Source organism: Drosophila mojavensis, unplaced genomic scaffold, assembly GCF_018153725.1.
Source record: "Drosophila mojavensis isolate 15081-1352.22 unplaced genomic scaffold, ASM1815372v1 contig_16, whole genome shotgun sequence".
Lineage (NCBI taxonomy): Eukaryota > Metazoa > Arthropoda > Insecta > Diptera > Drosophilidae > Drosophila > Drosophila mojavensis.
In genome coordinates this window covers 9,262,119-9,282,894 of record NW_025318693.1, presented here as the reverse complement: position 1 = coordinate 9,282,894, position 20,776 = coordinate 9,262,119, and the positions used below count along the sequence as shown (strand labels likewise).

General features: G+C 37.1%; 2 protein-coding genes across 2 annotated transcripts in view; both read right to left on the bottom strand.

Moving 5' to 3' along the window:
- LOC6572902 (dedicator of cytokinesis protein 3) overlaps nt 1-4,869 on the bottom strand; it is a 38,690-nt gene extending 33,821 nt beyond the window's left edge. Inside the window, exon 1 of the mRNA XM_044007499.1 lies at nt 4,038-4,869. Within this exon, the coding sequence (XP_043863434.1) occupies nt 4,038-4,071 (34 nt within the window). The 5' untranslated portion in view covers nt 4,072-4,869. The remainder of the gene's footprint in view (nt 1-4,037) is intronic.
- A 1,095-nt stretch (nt 4,870-5,964) lies between these two features.
- Nucleotides 5,965-20,602, bottom strand: LOC6572904 (elongation of very long chain fatty acids protein 7). Its single transcript, XM_001998973.4, has 6 exons — nt 20,125-20,602; nt 17,198-17,388; nt 17,026-17,106; nt 15,531-15,693; nt 15,328-15,464; nt 5,965-6,957 (listed from the first exon to the last, which is right to left on the bottom strand). Exons 1-6 carry the CDS (start codon nt 20,282-20,284, stop codon nt 6,637-6,639), a joined length of 1,053 nt encoding a protein of 350 aa, XP_001999009.1. The 5' UTR covers nt 20,285-20,602; the 3' UTR covers nt 5,965-6,636.
- Nucleotides 20,603-20,776: the final 174 nt, after the last annotated feature.

Here is a 20,776-nt window from a genome sequence, read left to right as displayed (position 1 = left end):
TATTATAATTCATAACTTTCTTTTTATAAAAATCAAAATTTGTTTCATGTTCTTAATTCTAATTGTACCCACACTCACACGCATTTTTCAAATAGTTACAGGGTATACAAAAGCGCTGATTGGTTTACCCTGACAATGCTTACAATTGCTGCCCAAAAAAGAAAAAAAACAAGTAAGAACGTTGCAGTCGGGCGTTACCGACTGCGGAATACTCATTCACATCCCATCAACAATTTAGTAGTTAAGTTTCGCTCTAATACTGTAGAATATACAGGCTTTTCCGATTTGCCACGCCCTTACTGGGCGTAGACACCTCATTTTTGGTCAGTTTCTAGAACGAGATAACAGTACCCTAACTGCAAAGTTTGAATGCTTACTCTCAAAAAAAGTGAAAATTACAGGGTATTTTTCGGTATGCCACGCCCCTAAAGAGGCGTAAAAATTATTTTTTGGGGAATCGATAGAGGAGGCTACCAGTAACTCAACTATCTAAATTTGAAGCTTCTAGCTATTATACTTTAGAAGATATACATTTTTGCGGTTTGCCACGCCCCCTGCGGGCGGACATATATCCGACAAAGCTTTTTGGTCTTGGGTGATCAGCCCGAGTATATATACAAAATTTGAGATCTCTGGCATCAATAGTGTCCAAAAAATAGCAGAATTTGAAAAATCACTATATCTTCAGGTCCGATTTGCCACGCCCCTAATGGGTGTAGACTTATAATTTTATTTTTAGACATTATAGAATCATAACATTAGCTGACATGCAAAATTTCAGTATTCTTGGTTTACAACTTTAGGAGATACAGTTTTATCCGATTTGCCACGCCCCCAATGGGCGGAGATATATCCGCCATAGCTTGTGATCTTGGGTTGTCGACGCGGACCTACATACCGAATTTCAGCTTTCTAGCTCTTCAACTTATATGATTTCTGGTATATCGGAAAATGCATTTTCCGATTTGCCACGCCCCTATATATATATACACGAGTATGTGCTCCAAATTTCAAGTCTCTAGCTTCAATAGCGCCGAAATAGATTGCGTTCATACGGACAGACGGACAGACGGACAGACGGACGGACGGACAGACGGACGGACAGCAAGACGGACATTGCACAAAACCAATATACTGATTCACTTTCGTGAATGAGTATAAAAATGCAGCAACAGACAAAGAACGTGTGCCCGGGCCTGGAACTGGGGCCTGTGGCATGCGGATGTTAATGAAGTCATTGGCCAAGCGAAAGCTGCATACGACCAGCACGTGGCAGATGACAGCCAGATCCGCAGTCGCAGACCCCGTTTATTGTGCAAGGTTAGGGCGTTGTTCGCGCTGCCTGGACAACCAGCCGACCAACCAGACAGCCAGACAGCCAGCCACTAATGGCGTTTACATTGCGTGGATGACAAGCCCCTGGGCTAAACTCTCGAGCTGATGGCTGGCTGATTGATTTGTGTAAACTTTGACTGGCTGCCATGTCACAAATCAACAGCAGTTGCATGGAATGTGGAAACTAGAGCAACAGCAGCAGCAGTAGAAGCAGAAGAAGCAGTAGAAGTAGCAACAGCATCATCAACAATACATTTGTAGATGACAACTTCAGCTTATCGGGCACATGAGGCAAGCGGAAGTGAAGCTGCTGACCGGCCTTCAGATGTAGAGCCAGCCAGAGAGAGAGAGAGAGCGAGAGCGAGTTTCAGTAACAGACGTAGATAGAGCATGAGAGGCAACAGTAGATGCCGCTGTGGGCAGAGGTTTAGAGAGGGAGAGAGAGAGAGAGAAATGAGATACAGATAAAAGACCAGAGTATCTAGTGGGGCAGCTATAGATGAAGATTGAGTGACAAATTGAGATGAAGCAGAGGAGATGAATGAGACTTATTGTGGAGATTCAAAGGCAATGTGTATGAGAAAATAAGAGCAGCTAGAGGGATAGATAGATAGATAGAAAGATAGATAGATAGATTGATAGAAATATTGATAGACAGATAGATAGATAGACAGATAAGTAGATAGATATATTAAATATATATCTACCTACCTACATATATCTGATAAATAGATAGAGATACGGATAGACAGGAAGATTCACCGGCGGCTAAGCTGGCAATTACATATGGAACTTAGACTCAGGTTTAGACGGAGATTCAGGGAGAGAGACAGAGAGTTAACGATGCAGATTCAGAGATAGCTCAAGAAACAGCTGGAAAAACATAACTGAAAAGTAGCTTAGATTAATGAATCAGAAACTATTTGGGAGACAACAACATATAGAGATTAGAAAACAGCTCTAGATAGAGATTAAGAGGTAATTATTTAGGCATCTAGAAAGGCACCTAAAGATAGAGACTCAGAGAGAGCTTTAGAAGAGGCCATTAATACATTAATGATTCATCGGTAAGTTCTTTAGACGCAATTGTCATTTGTTAAGCGTTCGCATTAATGCGAAAACTGTTACGAAAGTGCTGATAATGTAATATATATATATATATATATATATATATATATATATATATATATATGCAGAAAAACTGGACAGCGGAGAAAACACAATAAAAAACAAAATCAGCAACAATGACAAAAGCAGTACAACAACATCAACAATAACATAAACAAAAACATTTGTAAAAGTTGAGCACAAAAATTTCGCATATAAACGGTGCTCGAATACCCTTACTGAGCATGATTAGTCAATGATAAATATTGTATATCAAATTATTAAAGATGCAAAATAAAATTGTTAAATTTTCATTATTTTCTTTAAGTGTAATATTTGATATAAGCATAAAATTTGCAAGCATTTTGAAAAGGTTTGTGAAATCTAAAATTGGATTCTCTCTTATAACTTTAATTAAACAAGATTAGCTTCAATTAAAAATAATATAGTACGTAATAACAAAGTATTAAAACGATAATACTTTACTTAAATGTATACACATATAGATTATAAAGTAAATCATTAATCGAATATAAGATCAGATTATGGAAAAGCGTATATATATAACTTGATTGTGACAATACACATATATAGCATACACTATATTATTTTAAAGTATTTAGCACTAAATGGTATATTATACTATATTAACAGTCTAGTTTTAGCCACAAATGTATAGGATATATACATATTTTTTTTATTTATACGATACATCTTTTTATTTCACACATTTAGCATAATGCCGCAATTTGAAAGGGTATAAAACGGCAGAGTTGGCTGGCAGTTAATTCATGTCATTCAAAGCTAGTCTCGAGTCTTATCAGAGAAACAAGTTTATGGTGCGATGGCAGTGTCACAATTACAGTGGCTGCCGCAACAACGTTGCCGCTTGCTGGGTAATTACGGTGGCATTTAAATTGGCAACACCTGGCACACGGCAGTGAGAGCTTGATGCCAATTGTGTTTGAGATAAGGCGAGAGGGGCGGCGAGCAGCGGTGGGCAAATGAAAACATAAACACATCAAATCGCAGCAGCAGCAGCAACAACAACACGGCGAAGAGGAAGAACAACAGCAAACAGAAATCTCTTTGAGTTTCACGCTGCCAGCGAATAAAAAGCATAAAGAAAAAAGTCAAAGAAGAAGAGGCGCAGAAAAGCGACAGCGGCAGCGGCAGCGGGCATGCTATAAAAATAAGTAGAAAAATCGCTTTTCCGCCTTTCCGGCATGCCGCAACAGCGGCTGACTGGGTGGGTGGATGACTAGGCAGGCGGAGAGGTGCTTGTGGGGGGTTGGGGGTCTGGGGTGGTTGCCTGTCTGTGATGCTGCACGGTGTTTCGCGGAAAAATGGTGAATCAACGCATGGCTACAACAGCTACAAAAGCAACAATAACAGCAACAAAAGCCGTTGTAACCGTGCACGTGACGCATCGTCGCACGCCCGCCCCGCCCCGCTTGCACACCCTGAATTACACCGGCTCAGGGGGTGCTGTTGAGCCCTGGCCAAAAGGCGAGGGATGTGACAGCCACATACACACACACACACACACACACACACACACACACACACTAGATTTATTGAAAAGTTTTACTCACCGACGCCGTATTTGTTGTTCGATGGTATCCACATATTTTATTTATTTATTTATTTTTTTTGTTATATCTCTGCTGTGTGTGCAGCTGAAGCTTGGAATCCAATTGGAATATGGCTAACACTAAGTGCAAGGCCACTCCCAAAGTGGTCGTCCGTTCTGCCGGTTAAGGCGCCTTTTTGCTTCTGTTATTTCTGTTGATTATTTTATTTTTTTATTTTTGCTTTCACGATTATGAATTTGCTGAACACATTTTTGTGTGTGCCTTTTGCATCTCACACACACACGCATACGCATACACTTACACTTGCACGCGCGCGCAAGCAGCCACGCTCACACACACAGACTCAAAAGTGTTGAACTTTTGCTTTTGCTTCTGTTGTCGTTGCTGCTGCTGTTGTTGTTGTTGCTATTGCATTTGTCGTGCGCCTTCTCGCTCGCACCTTGAACGACACTGACACTCGCCTTAGTTAATAACACTTAAGCAAACGCGTCTACATTGTAGTTGTTTTTGTTGTTGTTGCTTCTGTTGTCGTCGCGTCCATTGCGGAATTGGCAAATCGCTCAACAAGCAAGACCAACTGATAATCTAAGCTCTTATTGGAAGATGTAGTGGTTGCTTTTGTCACCCAATTTTTTCTCCTTTTTATTTTATTTTTAAGCCCGTCACAAAACACGAAAATCAATATTCATTTTTTGGAGCTACTTCTGCTGTTGTCGATTTTGTCGGCGTTGCTCTTTTAAATAATATTCTTCAATTATTTTTTTGACTTGCATTTTCTTCGTCTTTTAATTCAATTTGTTATATTTCGCTTTTGCTTTGCTTTTTGCACAACCGGAGCTCTCTCTCTCGCACAACCGAACTCGCGCAGCTGTCCAATAAGACTAACAGCCAGCTGTTAAAACAAGATAAACGGCCACTGTTGTTGTCTGTTGGTGACTGTTAGATACCCTAGACAGTGTGTCCGCCTGCTACATAACAGTTGTTGGAGAAAGTCTGAATTTTTAGTTTGTGTATAAATTTATATTATTTAATACGATTCAATAAATTTAAATTCAGTCAACATTTTTAAACTCAATGTTTTCTAACGAATTAAAAGAGTATAATAACAGTTTGATATCAGCGCAAGGAACTTCTGTTAATATAACATAAGAATTTTAAATTTAACATAACGCTGTCGGCGGAATGTAAAAATACAAATTGCAATGCTATCGCAAATTTGTATGTGATAAGAACTTCAAAGATATTAATAATACATTTATAACATAATGTCTTAAGTTACTTATATTAATACAATTTGTATTTTAGAACTTATTGGCAACCGCATTTTAATTTTGCCTTATTTTATGTACTCAAATTTGTTTTGGTTGGCACCGGCTTTTGTCTTCGAATGAGGGGACGATTTTATCCGCCAGGTGGTGAGGCATTTTCGAATAGTCATATTTTATAACAGTACAGATTAGCAGCTCAATTTACTATATCGCTAGCGGAAATTACGAGAAAGAAAACTGCGCTTATAATTTATGTTGTTGATTTCGAAAAGGTGCGAAGATTAACTGGTATGCTCACCATCTGTCGGTCAACATATAACTCATGAAGATTGTATTAGGTGTGAAGTTGGCTGCGCTAATTCAGTTTAGCAAAGTACACAACCAACATAAGGTTTTGTTGTTTGCTTTAGCATGGACATGATCCACTCTTAAGTCTAGACACACACCATAATCAAAAATATTTGTAGGTTTTTATTTCAGTTTCTTGTGTATTTAGTTTTTATTAAAATGTTAAATAAAAGAAGTAGTCGTATATAAGTGCTTGGTCAAAATACACCTATTTCGACTTTTTCACGTTAATTTATGTTGTTGTTTTGGAAAAGCCGCCTCATCTTTGTCCATTTAATCAGGCAACGCTAGCAAATGAATGTGTTCGTGGCTTTGTTGTTGTTCTTTTATATTTGTCTTAACTTTTATTATTGCTCTGTTTGTTCGTTCGCATTTTGTAACTAAGACTAGTTGGCTTACGGCTACGGCTTAACGGCTACAAATATTTAACATTTAACATTTACAAAATCTATTTACAAAACTCACAAATTACACATTACAATTAACACTTAGCAGTTACGTTTGCCAAACTGAGCTAATTAGACATATTTATACATATATTTTTGTATATATATATATATATATATATCAGATTCTTAATTAGATGACTTATACTTAGACTTAAGATCATTAAATTTGACCCAGTTCTAGAAAGTTTCTCATAGCTACAATGACAAGCAATCAAGCAAAGTTTCTATATGGTCAAACAGAAAAAAAATTACTTTATCTTTATCTTTATCTTTATGTTTATGTATTGCATAAGCCCTGGCTTAAATTCTGGCAGAATTTGTTAGGCTTTTTTCTATTCGTATTCCTTAGGCATTTCTGTGCTGTTCTAGCTAAACATTTTTATGGCTCCCCATTCGAATTAAATTTAAACCTTTGTACCGAAAACTAACTCCAAATCTAAATTTTGATTTTTTTTTTTTTTCGCCAGCTTGTTGAACCAACACCAATTTGTATTGCATTTTGCATGTTGTAGATTTGTGCTGCATCCTTGGGTCTTACAGCGCCTTCAGTTTGTGCGCCAAGATTTGCTGCTCCTGCTGCAGCTGCTGTTTATCCTTTGACAGTTCGATGCTGTTGTTGTTGTTGCCGTCAGCTAACGCCGTTGCTGCCGTCAGTTGCTGCTGCTGCTGCTGCTTCTGCTGCTGCTCCAGCTGCTGTGCTTTGGTCTTCCTGTAGCTCTGCATATAGAAGTTCATGAAGAGGCAGAAGAATATGGATGCATTGATCAACAGCAGCGTCGATATGAACTTCGAGAACTGGCATTGACTGCTGAAGAGTGCGCGCGTGGTGTGCACAATGCAAAGCACAAACTGTGCCTGTGGATAGACAGAGAGAATGCGTGTGGGAGTGGGGGAGAGAGGGGGAGTTTCATTATTATATATACTTAAAATAATATTCAATAATCATATAGGTTTTGGATGTGTTTTGCGTGCTGTGCACAGCGTGTGAAGTTAACGAGCAAAATGTCATCTATAGTGGGAATTTCTATAGTGAGAATTTGTCAATGCAAGCTGAAATCGTGGGCGTGGCCTGTATAGTAATTGAAGGAGAACTGTAAATGAAATAGTTACTAAAATGCTAAAACTTATATGCCCCCTGCTTTATGCTCTCTCTATAAACCTCTATCTATATCTAGCTATATATATGTATATATACTATAGATTCAGATTAAACCACATTATTGCTGCTAATGTCTCTTATATGTCATATCAAGTTAATTGAGTTGCTGCTGCTTTCACCTTAAGAAACATCAAGTCATCTAATGTTAGCCCTGAGAGCATAGCCAGACCCCGCAGTATTTTAATTGCTCGCGAAATGAGAATCAAATGGCAAATTGCGCATTTCATGGACCATAATCACCCTTGAGCGTGGCAATGGCAATCAAAATGCGTTCGCAAGCGCAGCTTCAGTTAGCTAGCTAGCTATTTATTGTCAAGCAAACATACACTGGAAGAAATATCCAGACATTTTTGGATTTGCATGCAAATGATCTCTAAGTGCTTGTCATTGTTTAAACTGCCAACTGAGGCGACTCTCGTTGGGAGTGACTGACTAGAAGATACCCTTACTCTCAGCTGAGTTGTTGGTGCTATCAAATGGGTGATTTCTTATGGATATATATGTATATTTGGTTGCATCATACATATCCAAGTGGTAAATTTAATTCTCTTAGCTTTTATTGTCTTCAAGTGAAAGTATAGATTGCTATCGACAACCAGAGAATATAAATAACCACACTTTTTTTTTTATTTGCATGCAAACGATCTCTAAATTCTTGCTATTGTTTAATCACCCAACTGTCGCGAATCTCGTCGGGAGTGACTGACTAGCAGACATCCTTACTTTAGCGAATGATAAAGTTATAAGCTTATGCCAAAATAGCTAGAGTTTAAAATATATCGAGAGGACTTTATGCATTCATGTTGAATATGTATATATATGATCTATATATCTATCTATATATATCTATATATGCCATGGATATGCCATGGCCTGTATGACTCCCATTTTCAACAAGTACAAGGTATTCAAATGAAATCAAGTTCACTCAATTTTTGAATGCCAAAACCTATAAAGAATAACCATAAGCTGTCCCATAAACAATATGTTTTATAACCAGACTGTTATTTATTCGAGTGTATCTCTTCTATAACATATATCTGCCAGCATTAAGAAACACTTTGATCTAGCAATTTGCGTTAATAACTGTTATGCGATAGGTAGTTAAGTGTGCCCAATGCCTGCTTGTCTGGCGCTGACTTTGACGTGGCAGTGTCTAGCGAGTTCGTTGCTTAAGTCTTTCGATAGCTGCTTCCATTGACCTTTTGGGTGACACCCCGTGAGTGTTTGCGTACGATGCTGCCCACCAATTAAGATTGCTGCTATTGATATTGTTAACAGTCAACTGATTGATGCATATTCATATTTCTATTAGCTAAAGCGTCGTGAAGGCATCACCGTAGCGAATGCACGGCACACGCCCACCAACCGCCCAGTTTATTATTTTTTTTTTTTTACTCTCTTGTTTTAGATATATTTTGCTTCTGTTGCGTTTTTTTTTTATGACCTACAAAGAACGAGCCACATGTTGTTGGTCAACCAAGCGCTGCAAGTTTCCATTAACACAGCGCCACAAAGCGCTGCAAAGTCAGCGGAGCCAACAACACGAAACACTGCCACACAGCAGTGGGCCAGTAGTTGGCTTGGCCAAAAAAAAAAAAAAAAACCACTCGATTTTTTTCGTTTTTGTTTTGGCCAACTACGATTTTGGCTTCAAGCATACATCAACACTTAAATGCTTCATTACACACGCCAATTCAATTGTCCATAGCTGTGTGTGAGTGTGTACGTGTGTGTGTTTGTATGTCTGTTTGTACAAGTGCATTTGAGTGCACGGTGGGCTTTTGTATGAAAAGAATGGCATAGTCAAACGTAGTACGGATAATTGTTGGCCTTTAGAAAAACGGAAGCGGCTAGAAAATTATCATTGAGAATTGCATAGATATGCTTTAGAAGAGATTTGTATTATTGGAAAAACTAAAGAACGTTAAGGTTAAACTGGAATTAATTAGAAAATGGATCTCTCTTATATATATGTATCTATATTTATGTATCATATGTAACGAAAGCGGATAGAAAACAGTTATTGCGAATCGAAAAGTTATGCTGCAGAGAAAATTCGAATCAAAGCTTAAGGAACTTTTTAGGAGAGCTGTAGTTAAATGTTAAACTACAGTTAACTAGCAAATTGAACTACATTATATACATATATATCTTCTATATATACTTCTATTATACTAAGGCCTTATTGCGATATCTTTTATAACTTGATAGACTCTATACTTAGTCAACTGCTCTTGAGCAGCTGTTAGAGCAGCGACCTTCAGCAGACACGAAACTCCAGTCAGAAACTTGAGCTCAAATTTTTGGTATTTAAAGCCAATGAGAGAGTTCAGCTAGAAATCTCGTTATTTGGCTATGGAAAAAAAATAACTGGACCAAATGTACAAAAATTTGGCTAAATAAATTAATATGCAAATTTAATTTTTTTTTTTTAATTTTTAGTCAGCTGTCAAATTTGGATTTATATCTATAGATCATATATAAATATAATAATATATGCATATATAAATTTGAATACAAAATTGATGTCTCGAAATTTTAGCCCAAATATGAAAGTATGAAGTGTAATTGCACTATAACTGTTTTTTAAATAATACAATTTCCTAGCATTTTGCTCGCTTACAAAGTGTGCTACATTTATCTAGCTAGGCGTACGTCTGTTTTTCCCATCTATTTGTCGCTCTGTCTGAATAGATTTAATTAAAGTCGTATAGGTTAAGCAGTTATATAGGTTAAGAAGTTATATAGGTTAATAAATTGACTTTGTATACGTGAGGAAGTAGTACTAAGTGTACAGAGCAGTTGTTGTTGTTTCAGGAGCGAGCATGTGTCGACCTCTCGATGATCCCTCTTCCCCTGCTCGTGCCTAGATGCGCTCATTTAATGTGCAAGCTGGGCTTGCTATTCTTTGATCTAGAGACATAAAAGTAAGTACGAATTGAAGCTGAGGTGTGAACACTCAAGAAGAGAAGTTGCAGTTTTTCATCCGGGAGCATTGGAGGACCAGGCAGACGATTGAGTGATAAGTTGAATAAAAGTGATAATTGAATTAAAGGCGTTAAGGTAGGTAGAGAACAGTATAAGGAATGATATTTGCACTAAATTTTAAACTAAAGTAAATATTACATTTAATTAGATTACATTATTATCATGTTTAAACAAAATAGGAAGGGGAAAAATGTGAATATATAAAATCCAGATACATTATATTGTATAATAGACAGAGCTTTGATTATTAGAGGGTAATCAATCAAAGCTCTATCGCTTACAGTTTTAGAGCTGTAGAGCATATCCTTTCATGGATGGGCTACCATTGACCTATAGATCTATTTATGGACCAACTAAACAGCAGTAGAGAGCAAAAGGGTTTTTTTTATATATATCATATGGGCTTTAAGTATACTAATAGGAAATATAATAAAAAATTATATTTATTACAAAGGTAACTGAAAGTTCTTGGTAAGGAGCTTGAATAGGTTTAGAGATTAGTTTTTATTTTTTATCCCTCTTATAAGAGATAGAAATAATTAAAAATCTACTGAAGCTTCTTTGAAATATTTTCTAGCCTAAGTGCTTGCTTCATTATTATTATTATTTTCCGTAATTTGATAAATATTTCTTATTAATAGTCTTATAGAGCTGTAGGCTTAAAGAGCTCTGCCGTGGGCCATTGCAATGAAAATGATTTTTTCCTTATTTCTGAAGATTTGATACTGTAAATGGGAATTTATTGCTTTACTCTTTGCTTTTTGCATAATTCAATTGGGCTATAAATCATTTGTAAAGTTTTTCTTTATAATAGAGAGCAGTAGAGTGTTTGAATGTGGGAAGCTGTCAGACTCGCTTTGCTTTGATTTAGAATTGAATAAATGCACCAAGAAACGAATTGAGTTGTTAGGAATTTGGATTTGAATACCACTGTGGCAGCTGTGGCTGGGGCAGCTGTGCAGATGACGATGGCGCCGGCGTCATCTGCACAATTGGTTGCACAACGAGCGGGTTCTGTGGGGCAGCAGACATGAAAAATGCAGTTGCACTTGCAATGTGAACAGGCGCCTGGAAACTGAAAGTGGCAAATTGCCGGTTGACTTTTACCCATAAGCAAGCGCGCACACACACACACACACACACAGACACACAGACACATACACACACACACCTCTATAGTGGTACATGGAGTGGCATAGACTTTGCGCATGGTGTGGCAAGTTCGCTGCGGCAGCATAAAAGTGAACGCTGTCCGCCGCCACAGAGCACGGCGCATTCATTGCCGCAAAACGGAACACGGCGGCAAATGGCGAATGCCAAGCCAAAGATAATGTAATCGAAACTGGTCGGATCGCAGCTAGCTGAAATGTGGCAATTTGTGGAATTGGCGCAGCGGCCGAAAACACTGGGATGTTGCAACTAGAGCGGGCAATAGCTGCCAGCAACAGCAGTTGCTGCTGCTGCTGTTGCTGTTGCTGCTGCTGCTGCTGCTGCTGCTGCTCTTGTTGCTATTATTTGTTGTTGTGGTGGCTGCAACGGCGGCAGTGACCAGCGTTGGCTAATTGGAACTTAAACTTGTTCGTCTATTACCAAATTGGAGTGTGTGCTATTTTCGATTGTGTTTCATTTGCTTTTGTGGTTAGCCGAGGAACTGCTGCAACAGTGGCTGCCAAATTATGCGACCGATGCGCCCATGTTTATCTGTCTATGCACTTTGCATTTGATTGCCGTCTCATTGCAATAATGAAATGTCAACCAGCGCTGAAAGAATCGAGCTAAGCTAGAGGCGTATGTCTATATGTAGATACCATATACTATATAAGTATTTATATATATGCATATGTATAGACGAGCGTATGTAGAAGCTTGTCTAAGGTGGATTTTGCAGCTCTGTGCATTGGAGCTGAGCGGGTGGCGTGTCACGACTGCGACAAGTTCTATCAGAATTTCAAATCTATTTAGCGCTATAAACGCAGATTCTAGATATCAAGCAAGAAGATTTCAGTCATACGATATGCTGATTTAATAGATATTGAGCTGAACTGCTCTGAGAACGTAGGATCTAGTAGATTGTGTGATGAATATTAAAATATTCTAAGCTTATCAGCGATGAAATCTCAGTAAAAAGCTAATCTTATTATAAAGACAATAAAGAATATTTGTTTTCAGAGATATTTAAAAATAACTATTAACAATTTTTGATATATATCAGAGAATATATGGCGAGTTTTTAGATAATGTGAACCTCTACAAATGTTTTAAAATTATTTAGAGTGAGACGAATAACGCTCAGCGAATAAAATTTAATAAGGATTAAAATTTATATAATGTCATATATATATAAATTCTACGCATAAAGTGTATATATAAGCATATATTAAATTTTATTTAATTAAAAAGTAGTACTTATGCGGGTATTAAAATATATACAAAATTTTACTTAAGTAGGCCGATTTCTCAAAGAGTCGTATTTAAAATTTCTATATTTAAAAATATATTTTTATATATGTGTGTGTGGAAATATTGATATAAAATATTCTAGTACGTAAAAAATCTTGAAAATAAATTATTTTCGCATTTATAGACGTGAGCATAAAAACCTTTTCTTTAGTTTAGTAAAACATAAAAAATAGTAAAAAAGGAATAACACATTTCAAATTATTATTAACATGCAAAAATATTTAAAAATATTTTAAATTGTAAGACTATGCAATTCATTAATTGTTAGTAACATATCAAAATATTATTAACATGCAAAAATATTTAAAATTATTTTAAATTGCAAGACTATGCAATAAATTACTTTTAAGCAATATTTTCACATTTGTAAAAAAAAATTTCCTATACATTCTTCTAGAATTCTTCTAGAAAGCAAATATTTTCAAAAAATATTTTGCACTTCTAAATTTTTTGGCCGACAGACAAGTGTGAAACTATTTACAAACAAATTAAGCAACAAAAAAAATATGTCCATATTTAATAAATTCATTCTTTACCTATAATTGACACCTTTTTGCAAACACCTACAATATGTTTGGGCCAATGCGTAAGGCCAATTAACTATGGCATGCCAATTAGCTGCAGTTCACTTCCTGGGTTAAGCCAGTTCGTTAGCCAGTTGGTCAGGATCGATAGTTGTGTATAGTAAGAAATATGAATGTCGTGTGCGTGTCGTGACACGCGCGCATCTACAATGAGCGAACGAACGTTTGACAAGTCAACTGTGGAGAGTCAGTGAATCTCAAGGCGACGCACACGCACACATCGACAACACTTAGAAGCAGGCCAGCGACAATAATACAACAACTACAATAACAACTAACTACAGAAGCAGAACTAACGAAAACTCGCCAAGTTTTATGCGTTTCAAGAATTTCGAAACATTGAAATACTGCCATGAAAACGTATTTGCAGTCGAATGCCATGCCATATGTGTGTGTGTGTGGGTATGTTTGTCTATTGGTCTTTCAATTACATGCACATGTATGTATATATTTATATATATATATATATATAGAGAAACTGCCTGTGGATAATCAGTGGAGTGGCGCAAATGCCATCGCCACTGAGAAAACGGAAAGACCCGCAAAGCCAATTGAAATCTAAAACTAAAGCTGAAAGTAAAATCAAGCTTCAACTTAACAGCAATAACAACAACAACAACAAAATAAAATATTGAAAATGAAACCCACTTAACTGGTCAGCATAGTTGTTTTTTTTTTTTTTTTTTTTTTGTTTTTTTAGGAATTTTGTATATTGAATATTAACAGTTGTCGTTGTTTCTTGAGCAGGTCGTAGAACACACGGAGCTGGGGCGTTCGCAACGAACGAAAGTGACAAACGGCGCAATGAACTCGATGATCTTAACGGACACGAATTATGCAAGACACACGACAACAAAAACCAAACACGAATAGAACTAATCGAAACAATGCTAATAACTGCTGCATACCCGCTCAGGCTGCATCAGTCGGAAATATCTGATGGCAGCTCTTGCAATGCAGCGAGGTTGAGATGAGCTAGAGTCTTTGGTATACTGAATGGGCTCTAGAAATATAGTTATCTTATGATTTGCCACGCCCTCCTTGGCATGTGCTTATTTGTATGTTTTACTTAGTTTTTCTACTTATATGTGAATATAGATCTAGATATGACTCTTAAAGTCCTTCGTCCTTTCAATGGATATATTCAAATTGCAATACATTGTTAAATGGCTAGAAATATTATGACATTTTTTCCTAGTGTCAACTGTATAACTGTTGTATGATGGATATTCCTACATATGCCATAAATATCCATAACAAATGAGAATTATTTGTATAGCCAAAAAATAATTCCAATTCCAATTTGGATTGTTGAATGGCAACAAATACTATGACATATTTTTTTAGTGTGAAATATATAACTTTTAAAGATGTACACTCCTATATATGCCATAATTATCCATAAAAAAAATGGGAACAACTTTTACTGTCAATTATAATTTGTCTCTTCCAAACTGCCAATAAGAATCCAATCGTCTTATCATAAGTAGCTGTATTGCAGTATAATTATTTATATTTTTATGTTTCCCAACCAAAGTATGCACAGCTGTACAAACTGAAGACCCAATAGACTCGCTCTCACTCTCATTGAACAAGCATAAAGCAACAAATACTGCAAATCTGCTAACTTGGCCTTTGACTCAAGCTATGGCTAAGAGGCTGAGGCAGTCTGCATGTCTGTCAGCCACTTGGACCATGTCTATGAGCGTATGTGTGTGTGTGTGTGTTTGTGTTAAGCACAAACCACTTCCACTTGCAGCTGAGTGTCACTTGGCCTGGCCAGTTGCAAGACACAGTTAGAAGCATTAAGTAATGCCGTTTTTGTTGTTGTGGTTTTTGTTGTTTTTGATATTTTGGCAATCGCATTTGCTGGCGGTCAGGTCTAACAGGTTTGCCATGCGGCTAAAACAAAACTTCTAAACAAGTTTCTATATAGTTACACATATATGTACCTATACTACTATATCTATATATTAAATGTGTGGAAACTGTGCTGGAACAGATCTTTGATAATGACGCGGCGATACTTACGATTTGCAGCTCAGTCATATATTTCTTCCACCAGAGGAATTTGGCGTACTCCGGCCCCATGGCGGACATCATGTAGTAGAAGTACATGCACACATGCACAAAGTTGTTCAACAGATTGGGGAATGTCGCATTGCCGCCTTTAGTTAGTTAGGAGTAAGTGGAGTCAGTCTTAGCTGTTGCTACTGTTTGGTGGCTTTACTCACCTGCCAGGAACTTGACCAGCACCCAGGTCTCCAGTGGGGTGACCGAATGATGGTAGACGTGCAGCCAGGTGATTTGCGATGATTTCTTGCGCAGCACAAAGAACACGGTGTCTGCGAACTCGGTTAGCTTGGACAGATAGTAGATGTAGCACAGATTGAGCATCTGCAGAGAGCGAGAGAGAGAGGAAGAGAGGGGGGGAGGGAGGGTGAGTAAGTTGATTCGTAGCTAATGGCAAGGTTATGTTGACTCGTTTATCTTCCATTTGCAGGTCAAGAATTTTGTCATGTCTGGCATGGTTTTTCGTGTGGCTCACGCGGCGTATGCGCAATGTAAACAAGCCCAAACCCAAATGCCACATAAATGTAAAATATATCGCAATTCGCTCGTTTCTTTCTAAGCGGATGTCAAATCTATCAGCGTGTGAAGAATTAGCTATTTGGGCTGAAGCTTGTAAGACTGAGCCAAGTTTATGACTTGGACCAAATTTTATGGGCCACATTGATTTGCGGCTCGAACAAAAGCAAAAAGTGGGCTTATCTTTTTAGACAAACGTTGTTAATTCGACAGCTCGAGCATAAGAAACACACGTAAAAAAAAAAACAAAGCCTTGGCTTTGTACGTTTATGTTTGTTTTGTTGAGCTTCGAGTTTGTTGCACTTTTTAGTAAAATTTAACGCAGCTATTTCGGTTTTATGGCTTACAGAAATTGTTAGCAAATTATGCATTTAAGCTGAAATAGCTTATTAGCTTATTATTTATTTAAATGCTTTTTGAATGGCTTGAGAGTTTTGACAGGCCACAAAAAAGAAAAACAATAAGATCGACAGGCGTAACTAAATGTCCATTTGTTGATTAGTCCAGAACCGAGACGCCTTCAATTGAATTGGACTCGAGTCAGCGTTTTGGCAACGTCATAATTACGCTAATCTTGCCAGCAAACAAATAACAAAAAACTAACCACATGACTGGTCAAAAATAGTCTCCAGTCTGAACTTGAAGCTCAACTGGGGGCCGTGACTCATCCAGAGCCAACGAACTTGTTGCGCAGACAGCAGCAACAACAACAACAGCAACAAAAGCAACAAAACAAGTGAAGCTAAATGAAATTGAAATCATATATATCTGCATATTCATAATCTAAGACAGACGTTGCGACTGCGTAATACTCGCCCAATTTGCGCTTCCTGATAGAAATTGAATTTTGATACAGAACTTTTGATCAGAAGAAGATTTGCGTGTGACTATTGAATTATATTTTTTAAATATATAATCTAAATTCTAACTAGGTGCATATGTATGTATAGTCTCGCGAAACTTGTCCCATAAAAATATTCGCGAATATCGCAAAATCTGATAATTTGTTGAAGCCAGTTGAAACAAGTTTCATTTAAAGATCTTTTAAAGCTAAGATTATGCTCAGTCCACGGACTCCATTTATTAACGAGTCTAAAATTTGCAAATTAAGACTCGTCTTTAATGTGTCGTATCTCTTACCCGCTTGGACATGGGTCCATCTGAATAGTCAACCGGTTGGCACTTCAAATTATAATAGTTCAGCCAGCCAGCCATCAGGTGCTGCAAAATGAAGAGCACAAATGTGAATAATAGTAATGAAATATTTATGAATTGGAGTTGCTTCCGTGTGTGGGCGAAGGCGAGAACTCACCTCGTAGAACATATAGCCGCTGAGCAGCACCTGGAAGGCATTGTATATGACGAGTGTGCGGCGCAGCTGGAAGGGTTTGCGATCTCGCATGAACAGCGGCCCCAGCACCAGCACCCAGGACAGATAAATGGCAACCAGACCGAATGTGAACAGGGGATGCTCCATAAGCGGGAAGCGTTCTGCACGAGGATCTGTACGGAAAAAAAATGAAATGATCAAAATATTATATAATCATATATGAATATATATAATCATTCGTATTATTATTTGTTGCCAATTTGAATTCATTTGTATATTTATCTATTCCCAATTGTTTTGTCGAGTCAATGGCATTTAATTAGCTATACGAATTCAATCTAGAAGCCAGCAGCCAATTTGCACGAATGAATGAAATCGTGGCCAGCTAAAATAAAACCTAAACACAATTTGCCGGCTCGTTGTGTGTGTGTTCGCTTCTATTGAGGTGTAATGCTCGGTTCAAGTGGACAATTATCTTGTTTACTCAATAGGTATACTTAGGGCCCTAGACATAATACAACTACAACAACAACAACAATAATAATATCAACAACAATATCAACAGCGCATTAATCTAAACCGGAATTTCTAGTCGAACTCAAATGGAACTATACGGGACTTACTATAACTGATTTAGCTAAGACAGCAGACAGAGTCCGGCAATGTCGTCATAGATCGCATTAATTATTGCATTGCAAGTGAAGCCCATTTACGAATGTGTTGTTGATATAACAGCTAAATATTCCACTATGAATATATGCAGGAGCACAGGAATTTTTTGTTTACTTGGCGGCAAATTTTCCATTGTAAAACTTTTCCTATTGATTTAAATTCCTTAAATTACATGCGATTTCTGTTTCTGCATTGACATTTCATGAAACGTTGTATTACTCACTAAATGGATAGTTCGAAGGCAGCAAAATCGAACATTTGTTTCTTTGTCAGCTCCAATTTACATATGCTTAGGAATCTCGAAAGCGCGAAGAGTTATGCGCTCTGTTATCTATTTGCTATGAAAGAGCTTTAAAGTCCATTATGAATGCGAATTATTGGCGAATTTTAAATAAATTAGTGTTGGCTTTTCAACTTCTGCTTTCCAGTTGGAGTCGGAGCTGTATTATACACAAATATGCAAATATATATGAACATGTTTGTATATGGACATATGTATTATATAATATATAATAATAATTATATAATATTGGAATAATTTAGAAGCCATTTGTTTCACATTTAAAGTTATTAGGACTTTATTTCTCTATATATATATATCTGTCGTTATATATGTAGTATACTTAGATGTGTACTATATATATATAGCATATATGTATGTACGTAAATCGTATTGTAAGTACATATGGCACATGCATCATCTTATATATATTCATTATCCGTTATCAGTATATGCACATATACATATTTGTATCTTTATATTGTGTATATTGATTTTTTAATATTTCTCTATATCGCATCTTTATTCATTTATCACTACATCTTTATAACACCATTTACATATTTGTCTATCTCAAAGTATCCGCATTCGCACATATCGATAAATTTACATTTTTTCCCATATCAATGTTTTTGTCTTTAACTAAGTTTGTATCTCTATTCATTTTCAAATGTCACATATATGAAATGATATATATTGCTTCTCTTCTTCTTCCTTAAACTCTTCTCATTACTATTTAGTTTATTTCACTTTTTTGCTATCATTAATTTACATTGTCCCAGCAAGTTTGTGTTCTAAGTCTTTTGTTTTGATTTTTTATAAATTTGTTTTCCTCAATTAATTTCGCTGTTTTTTTGCAAATCTTTGGCATTCGCATTCATTGCTTCCATATATATATATATATATGTATATGCGCATGGCCCAGCTAGCGTCTATATACTCTATTTGCATTGCTTTTAATTGCTGCTACCTTCCATTGACCTTTTCACCCGCTCGCGGCAGTCAAGAATGTCAATATGCGGGGCAAATGCGAACACGTTTTGAAAACGAAAACGAAAACGAAAACGAAAGACGAAAACGAAAACCTAAGAAAAAACTATATATACGTACATTAAACAAAAATTAAGTATAGGAAGGCAAGTTAATGAGCATATATGTATGTACGTAAATCGTATTGTAAGTACATATGGCACATGCATCATCTTCGCCAATGTTATTGTTATTATCATTGTTGTTGTTGTTGTAGTTGTTGTAGATGCGTATGTATACACACGTATTGTATGTGCTGTACCATGCTCAGCTGCACACACAACAAGCAACAACGAGACGTCGACAAAGACAAAGACAACGACGACGACGACGTCGACGTCGACGTCGACGGTCGCGTCGTAAAAACAAAATGTTTAAGATCAACTATGTAAATACATTTTAATTACGTTAATAATTGTCAAAAAAACACAAAAAATATGCGTATACATATTTGATGAATATATATGTATATATACATAAACAATTGGCATTGCCAAGGTCGCCATTAAATACACAAAAGAAACCTCTTTTAATTGTCCTAGAAGTAAATTTGGTATTTTTAGTTTCTTTTTGGCTGTTTTGTTTTTGTTTTTGTTTTTTTTTTCACGTTGTTGCTGTTGTTGTTGCATTATTGTTTTTGCTTTTGCCAATTTTCGGTGTTGCTCAAAATGGCAAATCATCGTTGGGCTTTATGCTTTTCATATGTAGTTTAGAGCGTAATCTGGCAGCAGCACTTGAGATGGTTTGGAATTTGAGTTTTCAACTTCCCGGACAAGCTCACTCGATCGATTGACAGCCGCACCACAATGACATCAGCTGAGACACCTGCCGAGGGCTGCTCGAATTAACATATTTCCCCCTGTTGTTAGCCCACATTCGTTATGGCCAACGGCCAAATTGCGTTTGTCGTTCGCTTTAGTACACCTACCGCCGTAATCCTCCTCGACGAGCTGGTAGTAGCGCTGCACGAGGCCCGTGTAGTTGCGACTGAGATGATGGGTCTTAAACTCATCCAGTGCTATATTGGCGATCTCGACGACCATCTCGAAGCGCGTGCTGCTGTTGTAGTTGTGATATTGCATTGCCATCTTTGTAGCAGTGTAGATTATCAGGCAAGATCAGTGATACTAGGTATGTAACTTATTTATATATATGAATATATATATGTGTAGAAATAAATAGGCCTCTTAGTTACTGTTAGCTGTTAGCAGCTAACCTCATGCTGTCACTTGGCTCGATTTGCGTTCAACTTTTGGCCAACGGGGCTCAAATGCACAGCACTTTATATATATATATATTATATATTTGATTGAAGTTCTCGTTTTGATCTTTTTAGCACGCACTGCAACGCATTTGATGCTCTTAGCCACCAAATTTGAACCGCACCGTAGAAATGTTTATGCTCAACTGAATCTAAAACTTCTCAGCAATCACAAGATAAAGTAAGTTTTTTTAGCAGCAGCGCCGGCAGCGACGCTAACGCGAGCAGCGGCTGTGCAAGTAGCACGGGTATGTACCCTAGTCTACACACATATACACACACACACATAGGCAGACACTCACGAACACACTTAGATTGG